This window comes from Brassica rapa, chromosome A09 (assembly GCF_000309985.2).
Source record: "Brassica rapa cultivar Chiifu-401-42 chromosome A09, CAAS_Brap_v3.01, whole genome shotgun sequence".
NCBI classification, from domain to species: Eukaryota; Viridiplantae; Streptophyta; class Magnoliopsida; order Brassicales; family Brassicaceae; genus Brassica; species Brassica rapa.
Window position 1 is genome coordinate 42,728,906 of NC_024803.2, and position 25,329 is coordinate 42,754,234.

A 25,329-nucleotide genomic window follows, 5' to 3' on the forward strand; every position below is an offset into this window, starting at 1 on the left:
AACGTTGTCGTTTTAACACAGAAAAATTGGTTAGTGGTTTTAGTTTTGCGTTCAGCTATTCAGTTCGGTTTGGGTTATTAATGTTAGGATTGGTTCGGTTCAGATAATAAAACTAAAAACCAAGAGTGACCAACATAATTAGATTTGGTTCATATAAAATTTCGGATGATTTGAGTAATAATATCGGTTGCTCAGATGATTTGGATTAAAAAAAAGTTTTAAACATTAAAATAAACTTAATAATGTTAGAGAATTCATTTTTAGATATAAATTATGTTTATAGATATTCAGTTATACCTAATATTTGAAGTATAACTTTTTAAGTATAAAATTTTGATTCATATAACTATTCAGTTTTGGTTTGATTCTCTTTAATTCGATCCGAATCAATTCTTTTGGTTCCAGTTAATGGGTCCATGCTTAGTTTAGTGTTTCAGATGTGTTAAAATTTTATTTCAATAACAGTGAAACAAGCAAATACCCTCTTGGCAAAAAGAACGTACACTTTCATGCCAAATCAGAACAAAGAAAACAGAAGTCATTCAAGAAAAGCAAGAGACACAAGTCACAGACGAAGAAGACACCCACATCATGACGGCTTGTAATATTTGGTAGCCACGAACGGCATCTTAGTGATGTTGCCTTCATAAGGCTTCCCACGGACCACGATCTTAACTTTGGTCCCATTCTTATGCTGACCCGACTTAACATACCCCATGGCAATGTTCTTCTTCAAGTTGGGACTAAACCCACCACTCGTGATCTCACCAATCTTGTTACCACTTTCATCATGCACCTCGCTATGCGACCTTGCTGGTGGTCCCGAAGAGAAGAATCCAACTCTTCTGATCGTTGGTCCATCTTGAAGCTGTTTGAGGATCACATCAGCTCCAAGAAACCCTCCTTCGGCTCTTCTGCGTTTCCCTATGGCCCATGTGAGCCCAGCTTCGACAGGAGAAATGTGTTGCTCCATGTCGTTGCCGTAGAGACAAAGCCCTGCTTCTAGCCTGAGACTGTCTCTTGCTCCTAGGCCTGTGAGTCTTACTTTTCCCTCGGATTTCTCCAGGATTGCTTTGGCTAAATCAACTGCATGCTCGGATGGAACCGAGATCTCAAACCCATCTTCCCCAGTATACCTGAAAACACAAAACATAACTCTTTCTAGTAGAACCAAGAAACGAAAAGATAGTATAGCGTAGGCTTGCGGGTTCGGGTGGCCCGTAGTTATGTTAATTCGGTCAACATAAATTTTACCAAATTAACCCGAAATAAAGTTCAGTTTGGTTCGGTATTTGGTTAATTCAGTTTTTGAAAATCCTACCAAAGTTCTTGATTCCGGTTATATTTTTATTTAATTTTGTTAAAATTTTGGATAAGTTCGATTAATTTCCGTTAAATTCGGTTAGTTTGGTTGTTTTGGTTTGAAATTTGATTAGTTCAGTTTCTTCAGTTCGGTTTTTTGGTATGATTTAGTTATGATTTCCTTTTAAAGAAAACCAAAGTAACTGATTGCTGAACTGAACCAAACTGAACCAAAAACTAAACTTTTCTAGAAAACCTACCGAATCGAACCGAACTCCTAACCAAAAATTTCGGTTCGGTTCGACGGGTCCAGTTCAGTTCAAAATCCCAGCCCTAGTATAGCATCTGACTCAAAGCTGACAGTGAAAGTGTGAAACGTGAGATGTTACCCGGTCCTGGTAAGGAAGCAAGTGGAACCATTAATGTCCAGAATCTGGAACTGCCCAAAGTAAAGCTTGCTCAAGTCTTCTTTAGTCAAATGTTGAAGCACCGGAGCAGCCAAAGGACCCTACATCACACAGTTCAAGATCACAATGTGCTCTAACTACAAGGAGACAATCTTTTGTTTTAAAATCAATAAGCCAAACCTGAAGGGCGAGAAGAGATCTATCATCATGAATATGCCAAGAGACATCACCACCTTTGGATTTAAAAGCCTTCATGTGCTCTTCAATATGAGCCAAATCCTTATCCCTACAACCAGCATTCACCACCAAATAGATATGCTCATCCGTCACTTTGGTAATCACCGAGTCATCAATAGCACCTCCCTTCTCGTTCGTGAACACCGTCAAGCTCCCGGTCCCAGGAGCCAAACCAGCCACGTCAGCAACCACGAGCGTCTCGAGAAAAGGAACACAGTCTTTGCCCTTGAGGCTCAAACCACACATGTGAGCAACATCAAACAAACTGCCATTGACTCTGCAGTTAACGGTCGAGTCCATGATGGAGTCTTTGTACTGAATCGGCATGCTCCAGCCAGCGAAAGGAACCATCTTTCCACCGTGTGCGACGTGGAAGTCGTAAAGAGCTGTCTTTTTAAGGTCGGCGTCAGAGGAGAAGCAGCGGCGTGACAGAGCTTTCTTGTCGGATTGAGCTAGACGACGGGTTATGGATTGCCCTAGCTGCCATAGACTCCCACCTCTCATCTTCTACATAACAGTTTGATCCAAGAGTAATCAAAATACAATCAGATAGACAAAAAGGAGAACACTTTGAATCCATAAAGTCTTTAACTATAAGATTCAGATTCATTACATAACATTTGAAACCAATCTGGGGACTCAGTAACAGCAATGAGATCGAATTTATAATTTCACAAAGAAATAAAACATCATAATATGAGATTCTGTGAATGAAAACATTGATCGGAGACAAAGAAATGAAAAGGGTTGTGTAGAAATCTTACAAAGATCGAGACTTTGTTTTGTCCCTGGAGCTTCCTGAGATTCCTGATCCTACTACTTTGTAGTGTTGTTGTTGCTTTGAACTGATGAATTGGTAATAAATAAATTAAAAATATCGGTTTCAGTGGCAAAAGGGACTTTTTAGGGATTAAAAAGATTTATAATTGAATTAAAAATGTGAATTTAAAAAGAATAGAGCCAGGGGTTGGTAGGGTGGTGGTGGAAGAATCATCAGCCAAAGCAACCACATCCCTATTGAGTGGTAAGTATTGTTCTCTCTTTATCTTCTTCTTTTTAGTTTTCCTAAAATCAAAATAAACATAAAGAAAAGGTTTGATGTTTGTTATATTTTCTGATATAGCTTTCTAGTTGAAACGGTTGTCAAATAAAACTCTCGTTGAATGTTATTAGCATTTTGATCCATTAATATTTCAAAATGGAATCAAGAGCTTGGCTTCTATGAATATGAGCCATGGTACCACCACCCAATCTTTGATATATTAATATGGCATATCCTATATTTCTAAGTTTTATATGGATGAATTCATCAAAGTAACATTTCTTTTGTCTTATGCTTTGAGTCTTTGACTAAACAATATTTTGACTGAATATGATAATTATTTTTTGTGTGCAAAATAATCATTTATGTAAGAAACATTTTAACCCATATTGGAATCAAACTACATGTAAACTTGAGACAATCAAGCTGTTTTTATTCTTGTCGTTTGGTTATATTGACTTCGCGTCATGATCATCAAAAACTTGGATTCTCTGCAACCAAGAATCATGTGACGATAAGCATTTCAAGCATATGTAATAGACAAATAGAATAAATCTATTTCGTAGTTCATAAGAGAAAAAAAAATCTCGAACAGAAAATAAATCGGAAATGTTTCACTAATTAATAATAATATTTGACGTTACACATACTACGAGTCCGACCATAACCGCAAAAGTTGTAGCTATGAGCTAAGGTCTTTCTCGATTAAAACATTGAAGTTGAAATAAAAATGTAAATGTGAATTAATCACTCTAAATTTATTATGACAACGGAAATGATTTGAGTAGCATAATAAGCTGTGAATGAGCTCACACACCGCACACAAACACTTGACTATACGTTCAAGGAAAGCCACCACCACCACCAAGTCCACCGCCCCCTCCGTCTAAACCGCCTCCACCGAGGAGTCCACCACCACCACCGAGGAGTCCACCACCGCCACCGCCAAGTCCGCCACCACCCAAACCGCCTCCAATTCCAGCATTGATACCAGCATTGATACCAGCTCCAATCCCTATCCCACCAAGGCCACCACCGGCTCCACCGCCGCCGCCAAGGAATTTTTCATCCTTGAATTGGGTATCTCCGGAAATAAGTTTCCTAGCACCGACATTTGCACAAACAAGTGCAATGAAGAGAAGCACAAGCAAGTTAGTGAAAGTGCCTTTCATGTTTGCTTTGATGGTATAGATTATTTTTTTGATTATGACGAGGTGTGTGTGTGTGTGTTACAAGAGCATATATAGGCTATGTATTTATATACGCATACATACCTAACTCGGGTGCAAATTAAATGCGAATTGATTTGGACTTAGGACAATGTAGCTTAATTAGGTAAATTAGTCTTAATGAACGTGAGTGTTTCAAAAAAAAAAAAGTTTTAATGAACGTGTCAAACGAAAGGTATTTTATACAAAGAGGAAATCATATAATGAAACAATTTTCTAGATGGTAAAACGTGAAACGTTGTGCACTGAAATGTTATACTACTATATAATGTTGAGCAATTTTAGACATATTTGAGATGTTATAATCTTTGAGGACATCTTATTTTTTGAACAACACTTGACGAAAAATTCTACAATTTCAATTCAAAAATTATTGGTAACGAGTGACTGGTTCATGTTCTTCATGGTATCTTTTTCGCTTTTGAGATGTTGAGTTTCTAACAAGATTAATATATGGATACGATCATCATCATTTCATATAGAAACATATGTTCGTGGATCGTGGTGTAGTGGAGGGGCTCAATCTTATTTGTCAAAACCAAAAATCTATTTTCTGCAAAATTATTTTGTAACTCACGTGGTATAAGATGTTACCGGATTATCTATATATCAATTCCGACGCTTAAAACACGGTGTTTATATAACAAAAAGCAGTATTTCAGTGACTAGAGATGCCGTGCCGTGATGGGTAGGTAAGTAAGGACATAAAAAGACCTAACAACTCCACCGCATTTCTATGGATATATTAATTGGGAAGCCAAAGACATACACATGATCATTGAGACCTAATTGAAGATTGATAAAGTAAAGGTAGAGCTCGATATGGAATGTATATACCATAAATGCGTAAATGGATTTGGAATGATACAGTTGAAGTGCGTAGGTGGATCCATTAATATAGACAACTAATCTGACTCCCCTTTAACGATCTTGCCTAACTTGATACAATCAAGCTGTTTTTATTCTTGTATCTTTTGCTGGGGTAATAATCTGTCTTCCTAAATGTTGTTGTTACATGCTGTAGTTGAATTAGCATTAGGTCCGGTTTGATTACGGTTCACCTTCGAATTTGCAGCCATATACAGTACATAGAAGCTAGGTTCTGAGAGGGGAATGTTCTCTTGTTCATGAATCTGAAAATATGGTTGCTAATGCACTAGGTTATCTAATCTTGAATCACCTTTGTTTTTTTTTTTGCAATCATAAATGGTCTTAGAAGCTTGTACATTCTCATTGATTTACAATTTTTTTACTACTTTGAGTAAAAATAAGGCTATATAACAAGAAAAGAATATCAAGATCATATCCTTTGTTGTGTAAATGGTCTCAAATTCTTAAAAATTGGAAACTTTTGTGATTAAGTATTGACTCAAAGTATCTCTTTTTCACTTCTTTTTTCTTTGTGGAAGTTTCTTAATCTAGAAAATGGATGCTGCATGCCATGGAAGCCGCATTTTTCCAGGAAGGTATGAAACTTGTTTATTATATCTGTTTAACCGTTATGAACTATGTAATTTGTGTTTAATCACTTGTTGTTCTTGCCTCATTTTGTGCGGCAAGAAGGTTGGAAACCGAGCACAAACGGTGGTGAATTTGACTCAATCGCCAGCTGTGAAGCCTCCTCAAGAAATCTCTCAAGAGGCTTCTGCGTTAGTATTATGATTCTTGTAACTTATATTTTATTACCATTCTGTGATTGTTCATTTCTCCACGTTGAGTGACAATTCTAGATTCATAAACATTGTTTGTTCCGAAGTTCTAGGTTTATAAACATTGCATTTTATGATTGTTTTTGTAATTTGTTGTGTTCATAGACCAATTTATTCTCTTGTATCTTTTGTTGGGGCAAAAACATGTCTTCCTAAATCCTAAATGTTAGTGTTACATGCTGTGGTATTCCCCCCAACATGTGATTCTGTATGGTTTTGGTTGAATTTGAATTAGGTCCGGTTTGATTACGGTTCACCTTCGAATTTTGAAGAACCATTACTGTAACCCGAAACGTGCTTACGACGTCGTATGAAGCGTAACCGTTAAACTGAGACCCAAGTCAAAGTCAAAATCAATAAATAAAAATTAGGTCAGATGTCAGCATCCAGATTCCTCCGACTCTTCGTCACTAGACTCGCTCCCGTTGCGATGTCGTCGTCATCGTCATCCTCTTGGTCATGCACCAAATGTACATTCCTCAATTCTCCTTCTCAGAAGCTCAACTGCATGATCTGCTTGACTCCTCTCCCCACCCCTTCGTCCCTCTCGGTTTCCTCCAACGACGAATCTCAATGGGCGTGCAAAGCTTGCACCTTTCTGAACACCTACAAGAACTCAGCCTGCGGAATCTGCGGGACGCGATCGCCGTCGTCTTCTTCTCTCCTTGCCTTCGACGACTTGACCGATTCGGGGAGTCTCGAAAGTAACACCAACAACAACAACAACTCAATCGGGTCTGTTTTCTTCCCTCTGCGGCGGTGTAGCAAACGCAAGGCCATGGATGATGATGACGTCATCGAGGTTGATGGTGGTTCTGTGAAGAAAAGAAACGAAATTGAATCGAAAGGTTGGACCTTTAAAACTCCTTGCTCGTTGAAAATGTCCTTACTTTGTTTGATTACTCTATCTGTAGGGGAAGCTTCTGGTTCAGGAACAGCTTTGTCTTGTGTGAAGATTTTGACTTACAATGTTTGGTTCCGTGAAGATCTTGAGTTGAGTAATAGGATGAGAGCGATTGGCCATCTTATCCAGCTTCATTCTCCTCATCTCATATGCTTTCAGGTCATTTTTTTAACATTTGACGCTGAGTGAGTTGAATAATAGAAGCAGCTTGATGGTTGTTATGTGGTCTTTGTAGGAAGTTATCCCTGAGATATATGAGATTTTCCGCAAATCCAACTGGTGGAAAGAGTATACTTGTTCTGTCTCAGTCGATGCGGCGCAATCAAGAGGCTACTATTGCATGCTGGTAGGCTCTTTAGCTTGTAGATTTGTCAAGTTCCTTTGATTTTTTTTTGTAAACTGACTGTTATGGTTGATTTGCAGTTGAGCAAGGTGGGGATGAAGTCTTCAAGCTGTAAAAGCTTTAGGAACTCGATAATGGGAAGAGACTTATCCGTTGCAGAGGTTGAAGTTCCGGGGAGAAAGCCGCTTGTTCTGGCAACAAGCCATCTCGAGAGTCCCTGTCCAGGTCCTCCTAAATGGGACCAGATGTATAGCAGAGAACGCGTTGAACAAGCCAATGAAGCCATCGAGCATCTCAGAGCTAACCCCAACGTGGTATTTGCGGGAGACATGAACTGGGACGACAAGCTAGACGGGAAGTTTCCTTTGCCAGACAAATGGGTCGATGTTTGGGAGGTTTTGAAACCAGGCGATCTTGGTTTTACGTACGACACGAAAGCAAACCCGATGTTGTCTGGTAACCGAGCGTTGCAGAAGCGGTTAGACCGGTTTTTCTGCCGTCTGGATGATTACGAGCTTGGTGGGATCGAGATGGTTGGGAAAGAGGCGATACCTGGTTTGTCATATGTGAAAGAGAAGAGAGTGAGGGGTGACGTCAAGAAGCTGGAGCTTCCAGTGTTGCCTAGCGATCATTTTGGTCTGCTTTTAACTCTTTTGCCAAAATGAGTCCAAACTATCGGAGCTCGAAGTTCCTTTTTTCCCTCGTGGAACTTCTGTGATACTGATAAGCGGTTTTAGCTTCTTCTTTGTGTTTTGTTTTGGAAAGTCTTCATTTCCTGATTTGAACTGAAAGATCAGTCTTGAGTCCAGCTTTAGCTTTTGTAATGAAAAGTATGAAACTAATCAGTGTTAAAACACTTTGATAAAAAAAAAATCAGTGTTAAACACATGAGAGTTTGATTAGCAGGGCTTGGTTTCTGGCAGCTACGAAGCTATTCTTTAAACCTTGAATTTAATGTACAAAGCATGTTATTAACAATTGCTATATGTTAATTTTTTTTGTAATTTTCTCCAAGTCTGATTATGTTTAATACTACAAGTCGAAGAACTGCATTGCAGGGTTCATTTGTGTGCTTTTGTGAAAAATGGGTGTAAAAAAGAATTTGAGGAAAGACCAGTGTCTTACTCGCAAATTAAAAACTTTGTCCCAAAAGAAAAAAACCTTTTTTTTTCTGAAACACAACACTTGAAAAGCGAAAACAAAATAAACTCGGTTTCTTTGATTTAATCGTCGACTGGTGGTGAAGATGTACGAATCGGCGAACGTCTCCGACGACGCAGACCGTACGGCTTTCCGGCGAGCAGAGAAACATGACAGAGCCTGCTAAGTGATGACGTGAGCGCAAAACAGTCGTACACAATGATCGCTTCAGAAGAGGGTTATTAGTGAATGGGCCTAATCCAGGGTTAAACTAAATTTAAGACCCAACGAGCAGGACGGTTACGGCCCAAAACCAGAATAACAATTAAAGTCGAGACTCTCTCTATAAAGACCAAAAAAATTCAAAATATCTTTATCGCCTCTCGAAAAACCTAGCGCAGCAGTCTGTCGCCATGGACGCATCCGTGATCAAAGTAATTATTCTTATCATGGCTTTATGTTTCTGGAATCAGTTGTCTGATTAGATCTTATTTACTTGAGGGTGTGGAAGGTCTGGAGTTGAACGGTAGTGATGCAGCGATTCGAAAGAGCAGGTTCGTTTCTTTTTTTTTTTTTGAGATTTGTATATCTAATTAGATGGATCATGTGTTATTGTGTCTCACGGTAATTAATTAATATCCTTTTGCAATAATAGAGCAGCATTAGAAGGATTGCGGTTGAGGGATACGATATCTCCTCTCGTAAGGATGTTGTTGAAGAGGGCCTGAGAAAACACTTGGCATCACGTGGAATAAAGCTAATACATGCTTTTGCTCACGAACTAGACTTCAATCGTACTATTCTCTGCAGGTTTGTGACTTCTTCCTCCTCCAGCTTGATCGCTATTGCTGCTTAGTCTATAATAATAATCTTTGTGTCTTACAGATGCGGATTAATCTATGTTAACGAAGAAGATGAAGAAAAGGCGTTGACGTGTGATGGAAGTGACATGGGAGGAAGTATTTTACGAGTTACGGCTTACCCTTTTGACAGCAATCGCCTTGACCATTTCTTTGCTACTCCCGAAGCACAAGACAAATACCGACAGCGCGTGTAAATTGATTTTTTTTTATTTTTTTTTTCCTTTCTTATTTATTAACCTGTTTGTTCTTGTCCTAATATGATGTCCTGCTATTTTAGGTTGAATGTTACAGGATTTGATACTTGCCTTGCTGAGGATAAGGTCGAGGAGATGGCACGTTCGGTTTTCCCTGGATCCTATTGTTCTGTTTTGGGGGAAGTGGTTTTCGTTCATCTCCGTGGAAAAGATGCTATTGAAAAGGCTCTGAAACTTAGCGGACGTTCTGCGGGAGGCTTTAATCTTGTTGTTAATGCTGTCCTCCCACTAAGAAACGATGGCGGCGGTGGCGTCTCTCTCGCACGTACGTTACTTTCTTCATTCTTTTTTTTTTTTTTGTTGTGTAAAACCGTTCATTCATTTGTATGTTTGTTTGTTTCAGGTAGGTTGGCTATGGCTGAGAAAGATGAAGCAGCTAGGTTGGCTGAAGCAGCTAGGTTGGCTAAGGGTAAGAGAACTAAAGCAGCTAGGTTGGCTAAGGCTGAGACAGCTAAAGCAGCTAGGTTGGCTATGGCTGAGAAAGATAAAGCAATTCTATCTGAGGGAAATCAGAAGTCGATCATGACTACCGACTAGAAATCTCTCTCTCTCTCTCAAATGCTGTCTCTTGTTATTTACTTGTCTTGCAATGCCACCTCCTTCTTTTCTCTTTTTTGGATGTTGAATTATGTTTTTATGCGTCTGTGTTGTTTTTTATGATAAAACTCTGTAATAACACTGACAAACTTGGTTGTCCAATCAAGTTTTCAGTAAAGACTTAAGGTTATCATATCTACGTTCCACAAAATTAAATATTTATCCAAGTCCTCGGCTCCCTACGATCATGGTTTCGTTTGGTTTTCCACCCTAATTGTCAATTCTCCTTCTCGGCTTCCAAATCTATGTAGCTCTTTTTGGCACACGCAGCTTCCAACATTTTAGTTGCACTTCCACAATTCGTGCTTTCGTTTGTAATGCATTTGAAGCGTTCTAAAGTCTTTGAGAGGTTTTGCTCTTGGATGGTCTATGTTGTTCTTACAACCTTCTTCGCAGCAGTAACATCCCTCGCTGTGACTCTGGACCCTTTCGTGCTTTCGGAATTGCCATGTTGATCTTTTACTTTGAGGCCGGGCAGGGGAAAACGATTTTAGGTGCACTTGGTGTGTGAGAGAACTCGGCACTTATAGATTCCCAATGTTTGACATCTTCAAGCAAATTGTTAATTGAAACATTATACCCTTTTCTATTAATGGCACAAACCAAAATCAATCTCCAAATTCCCTTTAAAATGAACATTTGAAATCCCGCCGCCGACACATTTGAATATCATAAGAAGATCGCAAATTATATTCATTAATTTAATATATTTATTGAAACGTTTTTTTTTTTGTAAGATGCTTATTCCCAGCAAAACATGATCCTGTCCTTGAATCTTGATTATTACAAGAAAGAAGAAACCAATGGGTCTATAAAAATGGTTTTGTTTCGTTATCATAAAATGGATAGCTTCCCATGAGTACCTATAGTAATAATATTGTTTACTTCCATAGTTAAAACTGAAAATAAAAGAAACGTAAAGCAATAATAGGAATAAGACAGCTTGCATCTGAGTTTCTTTACTGTAAGAAAGAATCTCTTCGTAGAGAGATGTACCTCACCAATTCTCACTCCCCTTTTACTTTTTGCATTTAATTTCGTTAATACAACGGTGAGAGACTATGTTAGAGCTTAACACTCGAGCAAACGTATGAAACACGTGAATTCCTGCTAGAAATAGAAGGCAAGACCTTTAGAATCGGTTAGACTTTGAGACTGGGTTTAAAACCTTTCGGGGTTGGGATGACTGGGACCTGTAGATGGCCAAGAGCGTGCTGAGCACGTTTTTTTAGCCACGGAAGCTTCAAAATCAAAGTACATGCGTCATCATCACAAAACAACACTCAACTACTTCTCAAAAAAGATGTATGCATGCATGCTTTGTTAGAAAACTACAAACTACAGGGGTTCGTTTGTCCACGTTTTTCAAAAATAGGTCTAAAAAGAATTTTGGAGAAAGACCAATGTCTTCATTGCAAATTAAAAAAAGTTAGTCCAAAAGCGAAAACAAAACTAAACTCCTTTGATTCCCAGAGTCAGAGATTTAATCGTCGACGGGTGGTGAAGATGTACGAATCGGCGAACGTCTCTGACGACGCAGATCGTACGGCTTTCCGGAGAGCAGAGAAAAATTACAAGCTTTACTACGAACAAGACTCAAAGTTCTCGAGAAAGTAAGCACCTTTTTTGTTTTAAAATCTCCTCCCATTCATCACTGGCCATTGTTGTATCCTCCCACTTACATTCACTTCAAACTTCGCAGGAAGAAGCTACCTAAACCGGTTGATTTGTCATCGGTTCTCGATTTCAATTCAATTTCACAAGATTTCAACAAGACCGGTGCTTTACCCCACGGAATTAGGGTTGCAGAAGCTGATTCCCAGGTGTTCTGCATCGAGAATCGTCCCGGTAAAGTCAAAATTAAGATCTAATAGAGTTGGGTTTTGTAATTTGATTACTGGGTATGAAGATTTTCAATGAAAGGTTGAAACTTACGTGAAGTGAATTTTGATTTTTGATTTAGGGTTTTACTTTATCCCTAATGCGTTGAGCTTGGAGGAGCAGTGCAAATGGATCAGAGAGAGCTTGACGAGTTTTCTTCAGCCTCCGAATAGGACAAACCACAATGCTGTTTATGGTCCCGTTGCTGATTTGTTTGATTCAGCAAAAGCAAACAAGGTGTTGGTTCAGGAGGATGCTAACGGATGGAAGTTCTATGATGGTGAAGAAGCTAAACAAAGAAGTTGCAAATCAGTTTCAGCTTCAGTTCTGTTAAGGAAGCTTCGTTGGAGCACCCTTGGTCTACAGTTTGATTGGTCCAAGGTCGGTTTTTTGGAACTTGTTTTGATGAAATAGATTAGTATCTACTGCAACCTGAATTGAATTCTTTTTACAGCGCAACTATGATGTTTCTCTGCCTCATAACAACATCCCTGATGCACTTTGTCAACTAGCCAAGAAACACGCTGCTATTGCAATGCCTGCAGGGGAGGAGTTCCGTCCAGAGGGTGCTATTGTAAACTACTTTGGCTTAGGTAGAGTTATCTTTAAATCTTGTGTTCCAATCCTTTGGATTAATCTTAAAAGAGTGTTGAACTTTGAGGACCTATTTGACATACTCTTTAGGTGATACCCTTGGAGGCCACCTTGATGATATGGAAGCTGACTGGAGTAAACCAATAGTAAGCATGAGGTATAAATCTTTGCCTTTTTTTTATAGCAAAACTTAATAGGCGCAGTAGAGTGACTTTGTTTCTTCTTACGCAGCCTGGGATGTAAAGCTATTTTCCTCTTAGGAGGAAAATCAAAAGAGGATCCACCTCATGCTATGTATCTCAGAAGCGGAGATGTTGTACTAATGGCTGGAGAAGCCAGGGAATGCTTTCACGGTAAACCTTACTTCATTTGCATCATCAGCTTACCTGTTTTTTTCATATTTTCTCTCTGCTTGGTCTGAGATTATATCTGTTGATGATGCAGGCGTGCCCCGTATCTTCATTGACGAAGAAAATGCAGATATTGGCGCACTTGAATCAGAACTTTCCCATGATAGTGGACAATTTTTCGCAGAGTACATCAAAACTTCAAGGATCAACATAAACATCAGGCAAGTTTTCTAAGTTGCCTGATGTTTGCAAAAGTATCTGTATTAGCATCAAGCCAGACGATTTTGAGAAGCCTTCTGTATCACTACTTTTAGTTTTCTATATTCTAAGGGCCATAAAAGGTCTTCCATTTTGTAGGATTCAACCGGAACTAAAGTAAGATTCATACACTATGAGACTAGTTTTGAGCTGAAATTCTAAATTTGTAGACAATTATATTATTATCAAAGAAAGAAAATCAATTTTATTTTTATATAGCTCATTATGTGTCTTACAATTTACAAGTTGGTGTATTATTATTTACAAGTTTGAAAATTAAAAAAAAAAGTAATCAGTTTATAGACATATTGTTATTGGCTCTAGGTCTCTCTCTGCCTGGCGCTTCTTTCAAAATTGCTATGAACTAGGGTTTATAGAGCGGGTTTAGCGGGCGTGTTAGCTGGCTTGCTAGGCAAGGTAGGTACACTCTGTTCATCTCTAAAGAAATTCTCAGGATCCACAGTACTTTTCACCTTCACTAACCGATCAAAATTCTCTCCAAAATACTTCCTACCGTAAACCTCACCTTCTCTGTAAGCATTCGGACCATGGCTATTAACTCCAATATCCAAATCCCTGTAATTCAAATACGTGTGTCTAGGGTTCTTAGTCACAAAAGGAGCCATGTAGCTATAAAAGCTTTTCGCCTTCTCCAAGAAACTGGTCTCAGCTTCAGGCCCCGGGTCTTTCCAGTTCATCGAGTGCTGCACCTTGTAAAGCTTGGTCCTATGCGGGAAAGGAGTCTTCGTCGTAGCCACCTCGCTCACCTTCCCACCGTAAGGGTTAAACACCAACCCTATCTTCCCAACTTCAATCATCTTCTTCATCAAGTAATCTAACCCTTCTTTAGTAATCTCCTTCTCCACGAAGTCTGACTTCCTCTTCCCGTAAGACGCCGTGTCCAAGTTACGTTCGAGCAGTACCTCGGGTTTAACCAGCGTAGCGTTGTCGTGGTTGTCCCACCACAGCACGGACTGTATCCACGTGAGCTCCGTGCAGTTCTCTTGCTTTAAACCAAGCTCTGGGAAGTCTTTGTTTAGTAGAGACAAAACCTCGCTCGACTTGCCGAGAAACAAGGCCAAGACCGAGGCGCGAACAGTCTCGACCTTGTTTCTTGTCACGGGCTGTAACAACACCCTCATGAAGAGACCAGGATCAGTTTTCGGAGCAACGAACTGCCATTTATGCACCATCTCGACCGCGTTCTCGTCTAAGTTCTTCTGAACTCTGAAGACCGTAACGGTCTCGGGGACGGGGACGAGCGTGATCTTGAAACCCAAGATCACGCCGAAACTCGCCCCGCCCCCGCCGTTAATAGCCCAGAAGAGATCTTCTCCCATTCCTTTACGGTCAAGAACGCGTCCGTTAACGTCCACGATCTTCGCGTCGGTGACGTAGTCAACGGAGAGTCCGTACTTTCTGATCATGTTTCCGTAGCCGCCGCCGCTAATGTGACCTCCGGCGCCGACGGTGGGACAGACACCCGCGGGGAAGCCGTGCGTTTTGGTTTTTTCCCATATACGGTAGTAGACTTCACCGAGCGTGACGCCGGCTCCGATCCAGGCGGTTTCTCCCTCGACGGTGATGTCACGGAAGCTCGACATGTCGAGGAGGAAGAAGGGGAGGTTCGAGGTGTACGAGACGCCTTCATAGTCGTGGCCGCCGCTTCGGGTTTTCAGCTGAAACTTCAGCGTTTTGGTGCAGACTACGGCTGCTTGGACGTGGGCCTCGGAACGCGCGACGATGACGATCGCGGGTTTATGAGACGCGGTGGTGTTGAAACGCGCGTTACGGATGTAGTTGCGTAGGGCGGGGGTGTAACCGGCTGCGGTTTGCGGGAAAACGACATCGGCTAAGGTGTTGGGAAGAGCGCGCGTTTGGGTTGTGAAGCATTGGAGGAAGTTTTGGTAGACTGTTGCGTCTGGAGGAGTTGCTGCGGTGAGAGTCGTGGAGACCAAGAAGACAAAAGTCAAACAAAGGAGCTTCATGTTTGTTGATTGAATGAATTGTTGTTGGTGTTGTTCTTTGGTGTATATATAGGACATAGATTCTTGAAGTTTTAGCTATATTCTTGGCTTTGGCTAATATTAGGATTCGTTTGTAATAGACTATTACTAGTTAAGGTTTTTTTTTCTTATTTCTTTCTTTATTTTGTGCGGTTGTTCTGAATTTTTGTATAATCAATTTTTTTTTTTGCTAATTTGAAGAATGTATTTATAGTTGAAAACATCTATGATGGTTGTAATCAACTTGTGTTTTGCATTTGTTATATTTTGACTGTCAAAAATGAAAATAAAATAAGGCCACATCTTTGAACTTTGAATATAACTCAACCAAAACAGTGACTCTTACTTTTTGGGTGAATCAGTGAATTTTACTCACTAAAGAAGCATAAGCTAAGCCTTTTTTCAAAAAAAAAAAAAAAAGAAGCATAAGATCATAGATTTTTTTCCGCTTCACAGATAATGTTAACATGAATAAAGACAACCAATCACTATTCTTCTAGTTCTCCGAAGCCTTGCTTGAACTTCAACTAATGATGCAGAAATCATCTAAAATGTAAGTAAGATTAATTATATCCTTCTAATGTTTTTTTTTGCTAGTTTTTTTTCTTCTTCCAAGTAAACATTGACGTATCATTTTGCATGTGTATACATGGAACTGATTAAAAAAAGAAACTGCAGACGAAACAATACATATCGGCCTTCTAATGTTGTTTTGACAATCTTTTACACAAATATCATGGGTTGGAATCGCATGTTAGGGTTTTGAGATTTAGGTTTGTTAATTTTGTATTGTAAGTATTTGGAGACTAATTAATTTAGTTTGCATGTCTACATAAGCTCGATTGGCATGTTTAGGGTTTATAGATCACATCGCGTCAATGGCGTTCATCAGAAACCTTAAAATATGAATTTTAGAAGTCCATGTGATTAAAATCAAATTATATTTTTGAACAACACCAAAGTTTAACTTCAAATTTTGAAATTCAGTGAAACAAATAAGAAAGACTTTTAGTTACAAGAGTATATCATTGACATATTTACAAGTATATCATTTGTTTTTATACAAGTATAACAAATCAATGAATATACAAGTACATATATACATATGTCTAAAGTATCTAATTTCATGAGGGAAATTCTTTTAGTATCTCCGATTCCAGTCAAACTTTTTGTGAAGTTTAGGATATTCTCGATTTTGATGATAGATGCCATCATCTTTAGCAATATAGCTATATGTGTGTCCGTGAGGCTCTCTATTGTCCTCCACATAGGCATCAAACGTTGACGAGATCTTATAATCAGGTCCTTTGCTCAGGGTGCACCAGAAAAGCGTATTTCCCATAAAGTTATCGTGGAAACTGAAATAGTAGAATCCCTCTGGTTTCAGATAGTGGAAACCCATATTGTTGTTCCCTGATTTACAATGTACCTTGAGCCATTTCCTGTAACGAAGGCGGTTCACGAATAAGAGTGTTGTATTGGCCCGTTGAAATATATTGGCACCTACATTGCCGATCATGCAAAGGGTAAGAACAAATAGAAAGAATGAAGTACTTTTCATTTTTTTCTTTCTTTCTAGATGTTTTAGATATATATTTATGTATTGTTAAAACTCGTGTTTGTGTTTGTGGTGTTATATATACACATAGTATTGCTATTTTTGAGTTTTCACAGTATCTTCTTACTCTATTATTGGAAGTTTTCTATTAATGATTTTATCTAGTCGTTTCGAAAAAATAGATTGATCCCATAAAGTTTTCAAGATTTTTTCCAATGGCCTCCTCCCTATTTTGGTATGTTCCTCTCTTGTTGGTCAAGTTTGTTTTATAGACTCTCCTTTTAATCGAGTACTTAAGTTACATTAAACTAGATTGTACGAATATAGATAATAATGAAAACATAATAATAAAAGCATGGAGAAAAAATAGAAACTAAATGTGATGATGAGAGACGATATAACAACAATAGGTAAGAGAAACATCAAAATGGTATAGAAGCAAGCACACCAACAAAATAGCCCTTTACAAGAAGAAATAAAAAAACAAAATCGAACAATAGTTCGTGATGGTGGTCGTTATAGAGTATTTCACTTCTCGGATTATGTTAACGTGAATAAAGACAAACTATCGATCACTATTCTTCTAGTTCTCCGAAGCCTTGTCTCGAGCTGCAAAAATGATGCAGAAATCATCTAAAAATGAAAGTTATAAGTAGATTATAATCCCATTCCCATATCAAATATTGTTTTGACAATCTTTTTTTTTAACACCAATGTCATCTCTACTTTCTTATGTGTTTTTTTTGGGTTTATTTATTGTCGTTATTATTAAACTTCTCTTAAAAGAATCTGAAAACGGTAAAAAAGACTACCACATGCGTATACGTGACTATATTTTAAATTTATAAATAGTATTCATTGCATGTAACTTAGAGCTTATTAATAAATCTGGGTCGGAATTGTATGTTAAGTGTTTGGAGATTGATTTAGTTCGCATATGCTAAATTGGCTTGTTAAGGGTTTTCAGATCATTTCGCGTCACGATCTAACGAAGAAACGATAGAAAAATTTAACTTTTAGAAAATATATACTGAATAACACCAAAGTTTAATTTATAAATTTTAAATACAGTGAAACAAATAAGAACAATTTTTCCAAGTATATCATTGATATATTTACAAGTATATCACTGGTTTTTACAAATATAACAAATAAATGGTGTTAATATATAAGTACATATATTAGTTTGATCAAAAAAAAAAAATAAGTACATATATTGAAAACATCTGATAACAGGGGAGATTTAGTTTGTGATCTCTATTTCCAGTCAAACTTCTTGTGAAGTTTAAATTCCACAAGATTACTGTGATAGATGCCATCATCTTTAGCAAGATAGTTATATGACTTTCCGTGAGGCTTATCCTTGTTCTGTTTATAGGCGTCAAACCTAGAAGAGACCTTATAATCAGGTCCTTTGCTCAGGGTACACCAGATAAGCGTACCCCCCAAAACGTTGTCGTGGAAACTGAATGTGTAATCGCTTGCACCAGGTTTCAGATAGTGGACACCCATATCGTCGTTCCCTGATTTACAATGTACCTTGAGCCATTTCTTGTAACTAAGGCCGTTCCTGAAATATAGTGTTGTCTTCTCCCCTTTCAATAAATTGGCACCATATGCATTGTCGATCATGCAAAGTGTAAAAACAAATAGAAAGATTGAAATATTTTTCATATTTTTTTGTTTCTTTCTTTCTAGATGTTTTAGATATATATATTTTTTGTATTGTTAATACTTGTTTGTTGTGTTTGTGTTTATGTCTGTGGTTTTATATATACACATACGTATTGCTATTTTTGAGGTTTTTAACATTGTCTGCTTGCTCTATAATTGGAACTTTATATTAAGGATTGAGGTGTATCAAGTCGTTTCAAATAAATAGATTGACGCCAATGGCCGGTTATCCATCCTCTCTATTTAGCTATGTTCCTCACTTTTTAGTCAAGTTTGTTTTACAGCCTCTCTTTTAGTCAAGTTGCAAATGCGGTAGAAACCATAAATTTCAGCGACACATGCATTGCCATTGTATATGATTTTAATTACCTAACTGAATAGTAACAAGCTGAACCTAACGTAAATAGAACACAAGTTTTCATATTGGTTCAGCGCAAATAGAAAAATGAGACAGGCAGCTTGGTTTTAGTCTGTTTAGTAGACACTAAAACCAAGAAAACCAAATTGGTTTATGCACAAAGTCAGTTACAACTGTTCAAATTCAAATGAAACTAGGAAGCTTTGAACATGCAGTGAACCGTCTATGTTCATTGTCTTGTATGATGTTTCAGTATTCTGTTTCCAGTAAACCATCGATCAGCCCAAACTCAAGCGCCTGCAAAAAAAAAATGACATCCAACAATGGTACATAAGGATTATGAGGAACCATAGCTTCAAATTATTTCTGAGTTAACTGGTAATATTACCTCAGAAGCGGATAAGAAACGATCTCTTTCAGTGTACTGCTGCACTGTCTCAAGAGCTTGTCCAGTGAAGGCTGCATACATCCTATCAATTTTCTGCTCGTAGAAACAACCAAAAGAGATCAATCAGATCAAAGACTTGGACCTTCCATATTCTTAAAACAAGAAGCATCTAATATGTAAAGAGAAAGACTTACTTGTCTGGCTTCAATGGCTTCATTCACCTGTCTCCTCACATCCTCCACATGTCCCTGCAAAAGTTTGTTAACACTAAATCACTTACGTTCATACACATATAAGAAGATTTTGAAGAGACATACTCCGCATCCAGTTTGAGGTTGATGGATCATGACACGAGTGTTAGGCATTGCATAGCGCATCCCTTTCTCACCTCCAGCAAGAAGAAGTGCTCCTTGACTCGCTGCTACTCCAAACGCTACTGTTCCAACCTTAGGCTTTATCTAAAACCATCATTAACATAGCAAAATCCCATAGATTAATACACTACAGCTTCTGTGTAGACAAAAACATGATCACGGCAAAGGAACTCACCCAAGACATACAGTCATAGATCGCTAACACTGAGTAGGTGCTGCCTCCAGGGCAATTCAAGTATATCTAAAGCAAAGAACACTCGTCAGTAAATATTGAAAAGAAGAGGAGGGAGCCAAAGCATAATAAGTCTTTTTGAGCTTAACCAAGATGTCGGATTTATCATCAATAGAAGCGAGGGTTACAAGCTGAGATATGACACGCTGAGCTACTTGTGCGTTGATGGGTTGTCCGATGAAGATTATGCGGTTGCGGAATAACACTGAAGAAAGGTCCAAAGGTCCTCCAGGGGTCATCACTGATGGCATTACAGGTGGGTTTCCTTTCTTAGCCTCTATCACTCCAAATCTTAAACCATTGCCAACATAAAAGACAAACTCATTGAATCAATCTATCTTAAGAGAAACAAAGATAGGTAGATACATAAACAGTGTGAATGACCTTTGATCAATGCTACGATGATCCTTGTTGCCAATCTTTGTAGAGACATTACCCGAAAGTCCTGAAATGCATCAAAACACAACACAGCTCAACTCAGCAACAAGAAAGAATCAAAGAGGTTTTTAAAGTTACCAGCTTTCAATGAATCGCCATACGGACTTGGAAGCGCAGAAACTATACGACTTGTTAGATTTCTAGATAATCAAGAAAAGAGACAAACTTTGAGTCATACAAAGGTATGTGATTGCGATTTAGAAAGGTAAGTAGGAGTACCTTTGATTGTGAGATAGATACGAAGTGGGTTTAGCGTTTCTAGTTTGAGAAGAGAAGGAAAGACCGAGAGGAGGTGAAATCGTCAAACCCGCCATTGCTACCAAAGCTCAAAACTTTTGTGAATTTTTTTTTTTTTTGGGGTTCGGGCGTGGATATTGTTTGGACACGAACCGAAACTGAACTCAACTCGGTCAACAGCAACAACAAAGACGGGTCTGAGTGACTCTGTCTCAGCCGGCGGGTTCAGAACCAAATCCTAACTCTGCATAACCGGAATCTTGTACCGACTCTTGAGAACCAATAATCCTTATAGTTTACGGCAACTTTTGATTTGATTCATTTCAAAATAGAGAATAAAGTAAGAAATACTCTGATCTCGCTTTATTTTCTATGGAGTGATAAAATAAAAATATATTTATTCTATAAACGAAATATTTTTTTCAATTTTTATCTTTTACTTTTTTTTCACCAAAATCGAATATTATTAGAGTAAATTTAATTTAATTTTAGAAATATTCCATTTTTTGAAAAAAAATAGAATTTTACATTGAAATGATCTAAAAGACTCCACTTTTGTGAATTTTTTGAAGACGATGAAATATGTTTTATTTTCCATAGGTACATAATAATATATTTTAAGGAAATATTGAATAAATGATAGGAACTAGGGAGGAAGAATATTTAGAAAGATGAGCCATATTAATTTCGAAATTCAAATGTATACTACTGGCAGTGACATAACCCCACCAACATGCCTTGCTTTTTCTCTTACAAACCTCATAAATACTAAATTGAATGCTCATGGGAAAATCGTTTATTTCGTCGGCTACAAATGAATTAGTTAACTTCATGCCATGGACTTCATTAATAGTAGTATTTGGAAAACCAATTAAGGGTCCGATTGGGGTTTGAACTTGAGTCTGTTGAGACTTTAACTTAAATCTAAAATCTTTAACGTCAAATTATTACCAATCAAACTTTAGAGCTTCTTTTAAAATTCTTAAAAGCTAAAATAACTGCATTTGCTCTTTCCGTGGTCTTTTTTTCTTCTTAAAACCACTATTTTATGGTTTTTAATATTTCTAAGTCACATTAATTATTTACCAGTCACAGTTTAAAGTTTTAACAGTCAAAATTAATTTGAAAGCTTCAACAGCAACAGTTTTGATTCATTTTTTATGATAAAATACTAACAGTGCATCTTTTATGTTTTTTTTTGTCACTGACGCTGTATGATTTTTTTCATCTTTTGTGTTTAAATACTAACAATAACATTGATTTGGTTAGAAGAGTTTGATTTGGTTAGGCCACTCCGCCAACAAACTCTTGTTCTTGACAATCATATGAGATTATTTTCATTAATTTATATCATCGCTTGGAAAGTATATATACTATAAAAATATTTAAAATTTAATCAGAACACATATAAATACTCTTTTCAAAAAAGTTTCCTATATAAACAAATTTTTTTTGGAGCAATTCCTATAGAAACAATTCAAATTTAATAAACCAACCTCCTTTTTGGTATGGGGTTGTTGGTCTAATTTAATGCTAGTGACTCTCTTCTTCAACCATCTTCATATTTAGATCTTGTTCTTCACTTTGCAGTCTCATAGACTTTGCAAATAGCCACCTTCTTTTCTCTCCTCTGATTCTTCTACTTAGTTCTTTTATTTTGGACGTTGCTAAAAATAAGAGTTCTGCGCGGATCCGATGATCTTCACCGGTAAAGTAACATTTTTAGTGCCGAAATCATTTTATATGTTTATTTGATCTATTAGTTCATGATATTACTTTTATTTTTGGTTTCTCGGTTTTGTGGAGCTAACTAGCTAGTGATGAAAATCAGATGAGACGGGTTTTGTATTGTGATGTAAGCTGGTCAAGCGAGATATTAGTGCGGTTCAATCAAATAGTCTCACTCTTAGTTGATAGAGATTGATTTTGTTCGATTGAGCCGTGCCAATATCACGCATATAACCAAGATGGTTATTAACCTAAAAAGTATATTGTCAATCATGTTAAAGGTATTTTATCAAAAAAAAAAAAATTTCATTTAGTTTTTTACTCTGGGAGCTTCGAAGGTGTAAGGATGTAAGACGCAGCAATCCCCCTCCCCCTAAATCCATGTACAAGTGCGGTGCCGCTTCTATTTTTAGAAAGTATAAGGAATTTTAGTAGTTACATGCTACTGGACTAAACGTAGTAGCTATAGTGTTCATGTTGTCGTGGTTTGCTATCGTGAGGATAATACAAAAATTGTAAATTTTAGGAAGTAATTATCTGCACTCTTGTCTATAATATAACTGGGAAATGGTTTATACGCATATTTAAAAAAAATTACTTATAAAAATATCGTCCAACAAATGTTATCAGCTATGTGAATAAAAATGTCCAAACTTATAAAACTTCTCAAAATTCAAATTTGAAGGTAGAAATAATTACATTAAAAACACAAGAATAAGGAGAGGCGACCTCAAAAGGACATCTGGGAATTAATAAAAGACACAAGAATAAAGACTCTGTCTGTTATAGGACAAACCAAATGTGACCAAAACCATTATTTATTTGTCTCTCATTAAACCCTTTCACTAACTATTTTTTGCATATATTTATTAATTTTCTGACCCAAAAAAATCTTAACACTTCATTTAGCAAAAAAAAAAAAAAATCTTAACACTTTCCACTCTTTTTCCCTTCTCACTTGCGCGCAGAGTGATAGAGCTCAAGGTACTCAAGTGCAGGACGATTCCATGACCAGTCTTGCTTCATCAGTGATTTAAACCACTCTCTATACTTAAAGCAATGCTCCAATCAACGATAGTACAATTATCCTTACACCTGTTGAGTACTAATTACTGAAACGCTAATACTGTAGGCTTTGTAGCACACCAAACTTGTAGACATGCATGGAGTCATATAGAATATATTCGAAGAATATACTTTTGTTTGTGTGTTTAGCATAGTTTTAAGATGTTGGGTCTAAGTCCAATTTGGGCCCCATGATATCAGTATATTCACATTTCAACTCACCTCTATAAACAATTGATGTCTTCTATTTATTCTCTATCGTTACCCATTGGGTATAGTGAAATCAAATGACCTGGCTAAACAGTGGCCTCACATTTCCTTTAATATCCAAATTTTTGGGTATAGAAGGCAAAGGAAATTCTGTTTAACTAGAAGCCTTGTGCGTGGATCATGATTTTTTGGAAGGAAATGGGAGGTGTAGACTTGTTTGTGGAAGAGTCTTATTGTAGGTCTTTTGTTTGTACCTTAACTGGATGATTGATCTTTTATGATCTTGGAATGAAATTCATAGATGACAAAAAAAAAAAAAATCAAATGGATTCTTCAAGGTAATTCCCAAGTTAGTCTCGTTCACACCGTATCTCAAGTTATTTTGATAGGTTATCCACTATTCTAATACTTCAGTTCAAAGATGTTTAATTTTCAAGTTTTTTTCTATACAAAAAATTAAACAGATTGGTGTTATTTGATGACATAAATAGTCAATTGAATTGTTTTAATCTTTTTCGTATGCATCACGATATTCCAGAAGTAGAAATGTTACGGATATGCTTCATTTTCATTGTCGATATTGTAGTTGGAGTTGTTATTTCTTTTAGATTAATATTGGATAAACTATGTTGGGATATAATTAATAATATGCAAGTTACGTGTTAGTGGAAAGCATCCATAGTAATCTTTGTAAAGACCCGAATCTTATTTGCTAGTGTCTATGGGGGTGATTGGTAGTTGCTGTAGGTGCTGTCCACAGCCCTATTTATTTTCACAGCACCAAATTCAGAGCAATCAAGTTTTAAATTTTTTTTTGAAACCACAGCTCTTAAAATATCCTACAGCTGTACAAGTGCTCTGCAGAGCCAAATATCCAAAGCAATTTTTTAGTGCTTCAATAAAATTCTACAGCAATAAAATCTAAAGCCACAGCAAAAAGTCTACAGATTTTTTTCTACAGCAAAATATTTAAAGCTACAGCTATTACCAATCGGACCCTATATTTTTATTCTCGATCTCATCTCATCATCACTTCATTTTTGTTCATATGTGCTCCCTTTACACAAGTAAAACTATTACTCGGAAATGAGTCAACCGACAAACAACAAATTATACTCTGTTTTAAAATTAACTAGATTTTGACTCGCACATTCGTGCAGATATTTTTCATTTTATGAATATATATACTTTTGATTTATTATAAACTTTTTAAGTATATAATTTTAATTTTAGTGTTATATATTGTGAATATAAACTTATTATTTTAGTAAATTGTATACATGGTAGCATCCATCATATTATTTTAGTAAATTTTATTGATATAGAATATTTTTTGGATGTTATGATATTAAGTTTTTTTTTTGTTATTAAATTAAAACTTCAAAATATTAGATTACTTTAATTTTTATAACATAGTTTGTTTTTCCGTGTTACATTTCAAGAAGTTATTCTTTATTATCTATGATTATACTTTTTAAAAAATTTAAAACATTATCATTTTAAGTTTGCATACTTATTTTTAAAATTTTATACTTTGTCAAAATTGTTTGGAACATTACACAACTATATTTGAGGTGGGAGATTATATAATTTTCGAAATTGTTTTGTTACTAAATTAATACATTGTTTTATAGAAATAATTTTAATTTCGGTAAGATTTTATACATCTCTCAGAATATGTTTATAATTAATATAAATATTAAATTTATAATTAAAATTTGATTTGTCATTAATATTTTGAATGAATAATTAAAATTTCATAGTTTTCTAATAACATATTTTTAAATAGTATATGAACTAAAGGTTAGTTATAAACTATTATATTTTTATATATTATTATTTTTTAAACAATATATTGTTGAGAGTTTCAAAAGAAAAAAAATATATAAAATAATATGTTGTTGTAGATATAAAAGTTTAACCTATGTTAATGAATTCATGTTTATAAATT

At 36.7% G+C, this 25,329-nt stretch overlaps 8 protein-coding genes, 2 long non-coding RNA genes and 1 other non-coding gene across 14 annotated transcripts; 5 read left to right on the top strand and 6 right to left on the bottom strand.

Annotated features, from left to right (window-relative positions):
- Positions 1-428: 428 nt before the first annotated feature.
- On the bottom strand, positions 429-2,969 carry LOC103843220 (aminomethyltransferase, mitochondrial). Its single transcript, XM_009119921.3, has 4 exons — positions 2,711-2,969; positions 1,890-2,453; positions 1,692-1,810; positions 429-1,136 (listed from the first exon to the last, which is right to left on the bottom strand). Exons 2-4 carry the CDS (start codon positions 2,448-2,450, stop codon positions 590-592), a joined length of 1,227 nt encoding a protein of 408 aa, XP_009118169.2. The 5' UTR covers positions 2,451-2,453; positions 2,711-2,969; the 3' UTR covers positions 429-589.
- Positions 2,970-3,581: 612 nt separating this feature from the next.
- LOC103843221 (glycine-rich protein 5) lies at positions 3,582-4,234 on the bottom strand. Its single transcript, XM_009119922.3, has one exon. The coding sequence runs from the start codon at positions 4,158-4,160 to the stop codon at positions 3,831-3,833; it is 330 nt and encodes a 109-aa protein (XP_009118170.1). The 5' UTR covers positions 4,161-4,234; the 3' UTR covers positions 3,582-3,830.
- Positions 4,235-6,224: 1,990 nt separating this feature from the next.
- LOC103843222 (tyrosyl-DNA phosphodiesterase 2) lies at positions 6,225-8,059 on the top strand. Its single transcript, XM_009119923.3, has 4 exons — positions 6,225-6,774; positions 6,841-6,989; positions 7,066-7,176; positions 7,254-8,059. The coding sequence occupies exons 1-4, from the start codon at positions 6,303-6,305 to the stop codon at positions 7,836-7,838; spliced, it is 1,317 nt and encodes a 438-aa protein (XP_009118171.1). The 5' UTR covers positions 6,225-6,302; the 3' UTR covers positions 7,839-8,059.
- On the bottom strand, positions 7,815-8,866 carry LOC117128366. The gene is made up of 2 exons (XR_004451673.1): positions 8,586-8,866; positions 7,815-8,220 (listed from the first exon to the last, which is right to left on the bottom strand). It is a non-coding gene; the product is annotated as an uncharacterized LOC117128366 (long non-coding RNA).
- LOC108869702 lies at positions 8,675-10,199 on the top strand. Of its 3 annotated transcripts, XM_033280585.1 has the most exons (6): positions 8,675-8,747; positions 8,815-8,867; positions 8,971-9,123; positions 9,199-9,366; positions 9,454-9,695; positions 9,774-10,199. In XM_033280585.1, the coding sequence occupies exons 1-6, from the start codon at positions 8,727-8,729 to the stop codon at positions 9,965-9,967; spliced, it is 831 nt and encodes a 276-aa protein (XP_033136476.1). In that variant the 5' UTR covers positions 8,675-8,726; the 3' UTR covers positions 9,968-10,199. The 3 variants fall into 3 exon arrangements, with proteins under 3 accessions (XP_033136476.1, XP_033136474.1, XP_033136475.1); XM_033280583.1 differs by having other exon boundaries at positions 9,454-10,199; XM_033280584.1 differs by having other exon boundaries at positions 8,974-9,123; positions 9,454-10,199.
- A 1,232-nt stretch (positions 10,200-11,431) lies between these two features.
- On the top strand, positions 11,432-13,326 carry LOC103843224 (alpha-ketoglutarate-dependent dioxygenase alkB). The gene is made up of 7 exons (XM_009119924.3): positions 11,432-11,640; positions 11,730-11,875; positions 11,991-12,289; positions 12,363-12,501; positions 12,593-12,659; positions 12,734-12,855; positions 12,947-13,326. Exons 1-7 carry the CDS (start codon positions 11,534-11,536, stop codon positions 13,084-13,086), a joined length of 1,020 nt encoding a protein of 339 aa, XP_009118172.1. The 5' UTR covers positions 11,432-11,533; the 3' UTR covers positions 13,087-13,326.
- A 20-nt stretch (positions 13,327-13,346) lies between these two features.
- LOC103843225 (berberine bridge enzyme-like 2) lies at positions 13,347-15,424 on the bottom strand. The gene has a single exon (XM_009119925.3). The coding sequence runs from the start codon at positions 15,153-15,155 to the stop codon at positions 13,482-13,484; it is 1,674 nt and encodes a 557-aa protein (XP_009118173.2). The 5' UTR covers positions 15,156-15,424; the 3' UTR covers positions 13,347-13,481.
- Positions 15,425-17,395: 1,971 nt separating this feature from the next.
- On the bottom strand, positions 17,396-18,600 carry LOC103843227 (S-protein homolog 21). Its single transcript, XM_009119929.3, has one exon. The coding sequence runs from the start codon at positions 18,346-18,348 to the stop codon at positions 17,932-17,934; it is 417 nt and encodes a 138-aa protein (XP_009118177.1). The 5' UTR covers positions 18,349-18,600; the 3' UTR covers positions 17,396-17,931.
- Positions 18,601-18,729: 129 nt separating this feature from the next.
- On the bottom strand, positions 18,730-20,615 carry LOC103843228 (ATP-dependent Clp protease proteolytic subunit 6, chloroplastic). 2 transcript variants are annotated; one of them, XR_004451672.1, is made up of 9 exons: positions 20,358-20,615; positions 20,217-20,278; positions 20,085-20,145; positions 19,790-19,991; positions 19,644-19,709; positions 19,412-19,552; positions 19,285-19,342; positions 19,095-19,187; positions 18,730-19,003 (listed from the first exon to the last, which is right to left on the bottom strand). XR_004451672.1 is itself a non-coding variant. In XM_009119930.3 (9 exons), the coding sequence occupies exons 1-9, from the start codon at positions 20,450-20,452 to the stop codon at positions 18,956-18,958; spliced, it is 822 nt and encodes a 273-aa protein (XP_009118178.1). In that variant the 5' UTR covers positions 20,453-20,614; the 3' UTR covers positions 18,734-18,955. The 2 variants fall into 2 exon arrangements, 1 of the variants encoding a protein (XP_009118178.1); XM_009119930.3 differs by having other exon boundaries at positions 18,734-19,003; positions 19,289-19,342; positions 20,358-20,614.
- Positions 20,616-20,839: 224 nt separating this feature from the next.
- LOC103843229 lies at positions 20,840-24,043 on the top strand. The gene is made up of 2 exons (XR_628091.2): positions 20,840-22,083; positions 23,072-24,043. It is a non-coding gene; the product is annotated as an uncharacterized LOC103843229 (long non-coding RNA).
- MIR171B (microRNA MIR171b) lies at positions 22,237-22,340 on the top strand. The gene has a single exon (NR_120810.1). It is a non-coding gene; the product is annotated as a microRNA MIR171b (primary transcript).
- Positions 24,044-25,329: the final 1,286 nt, after the last annotated feature.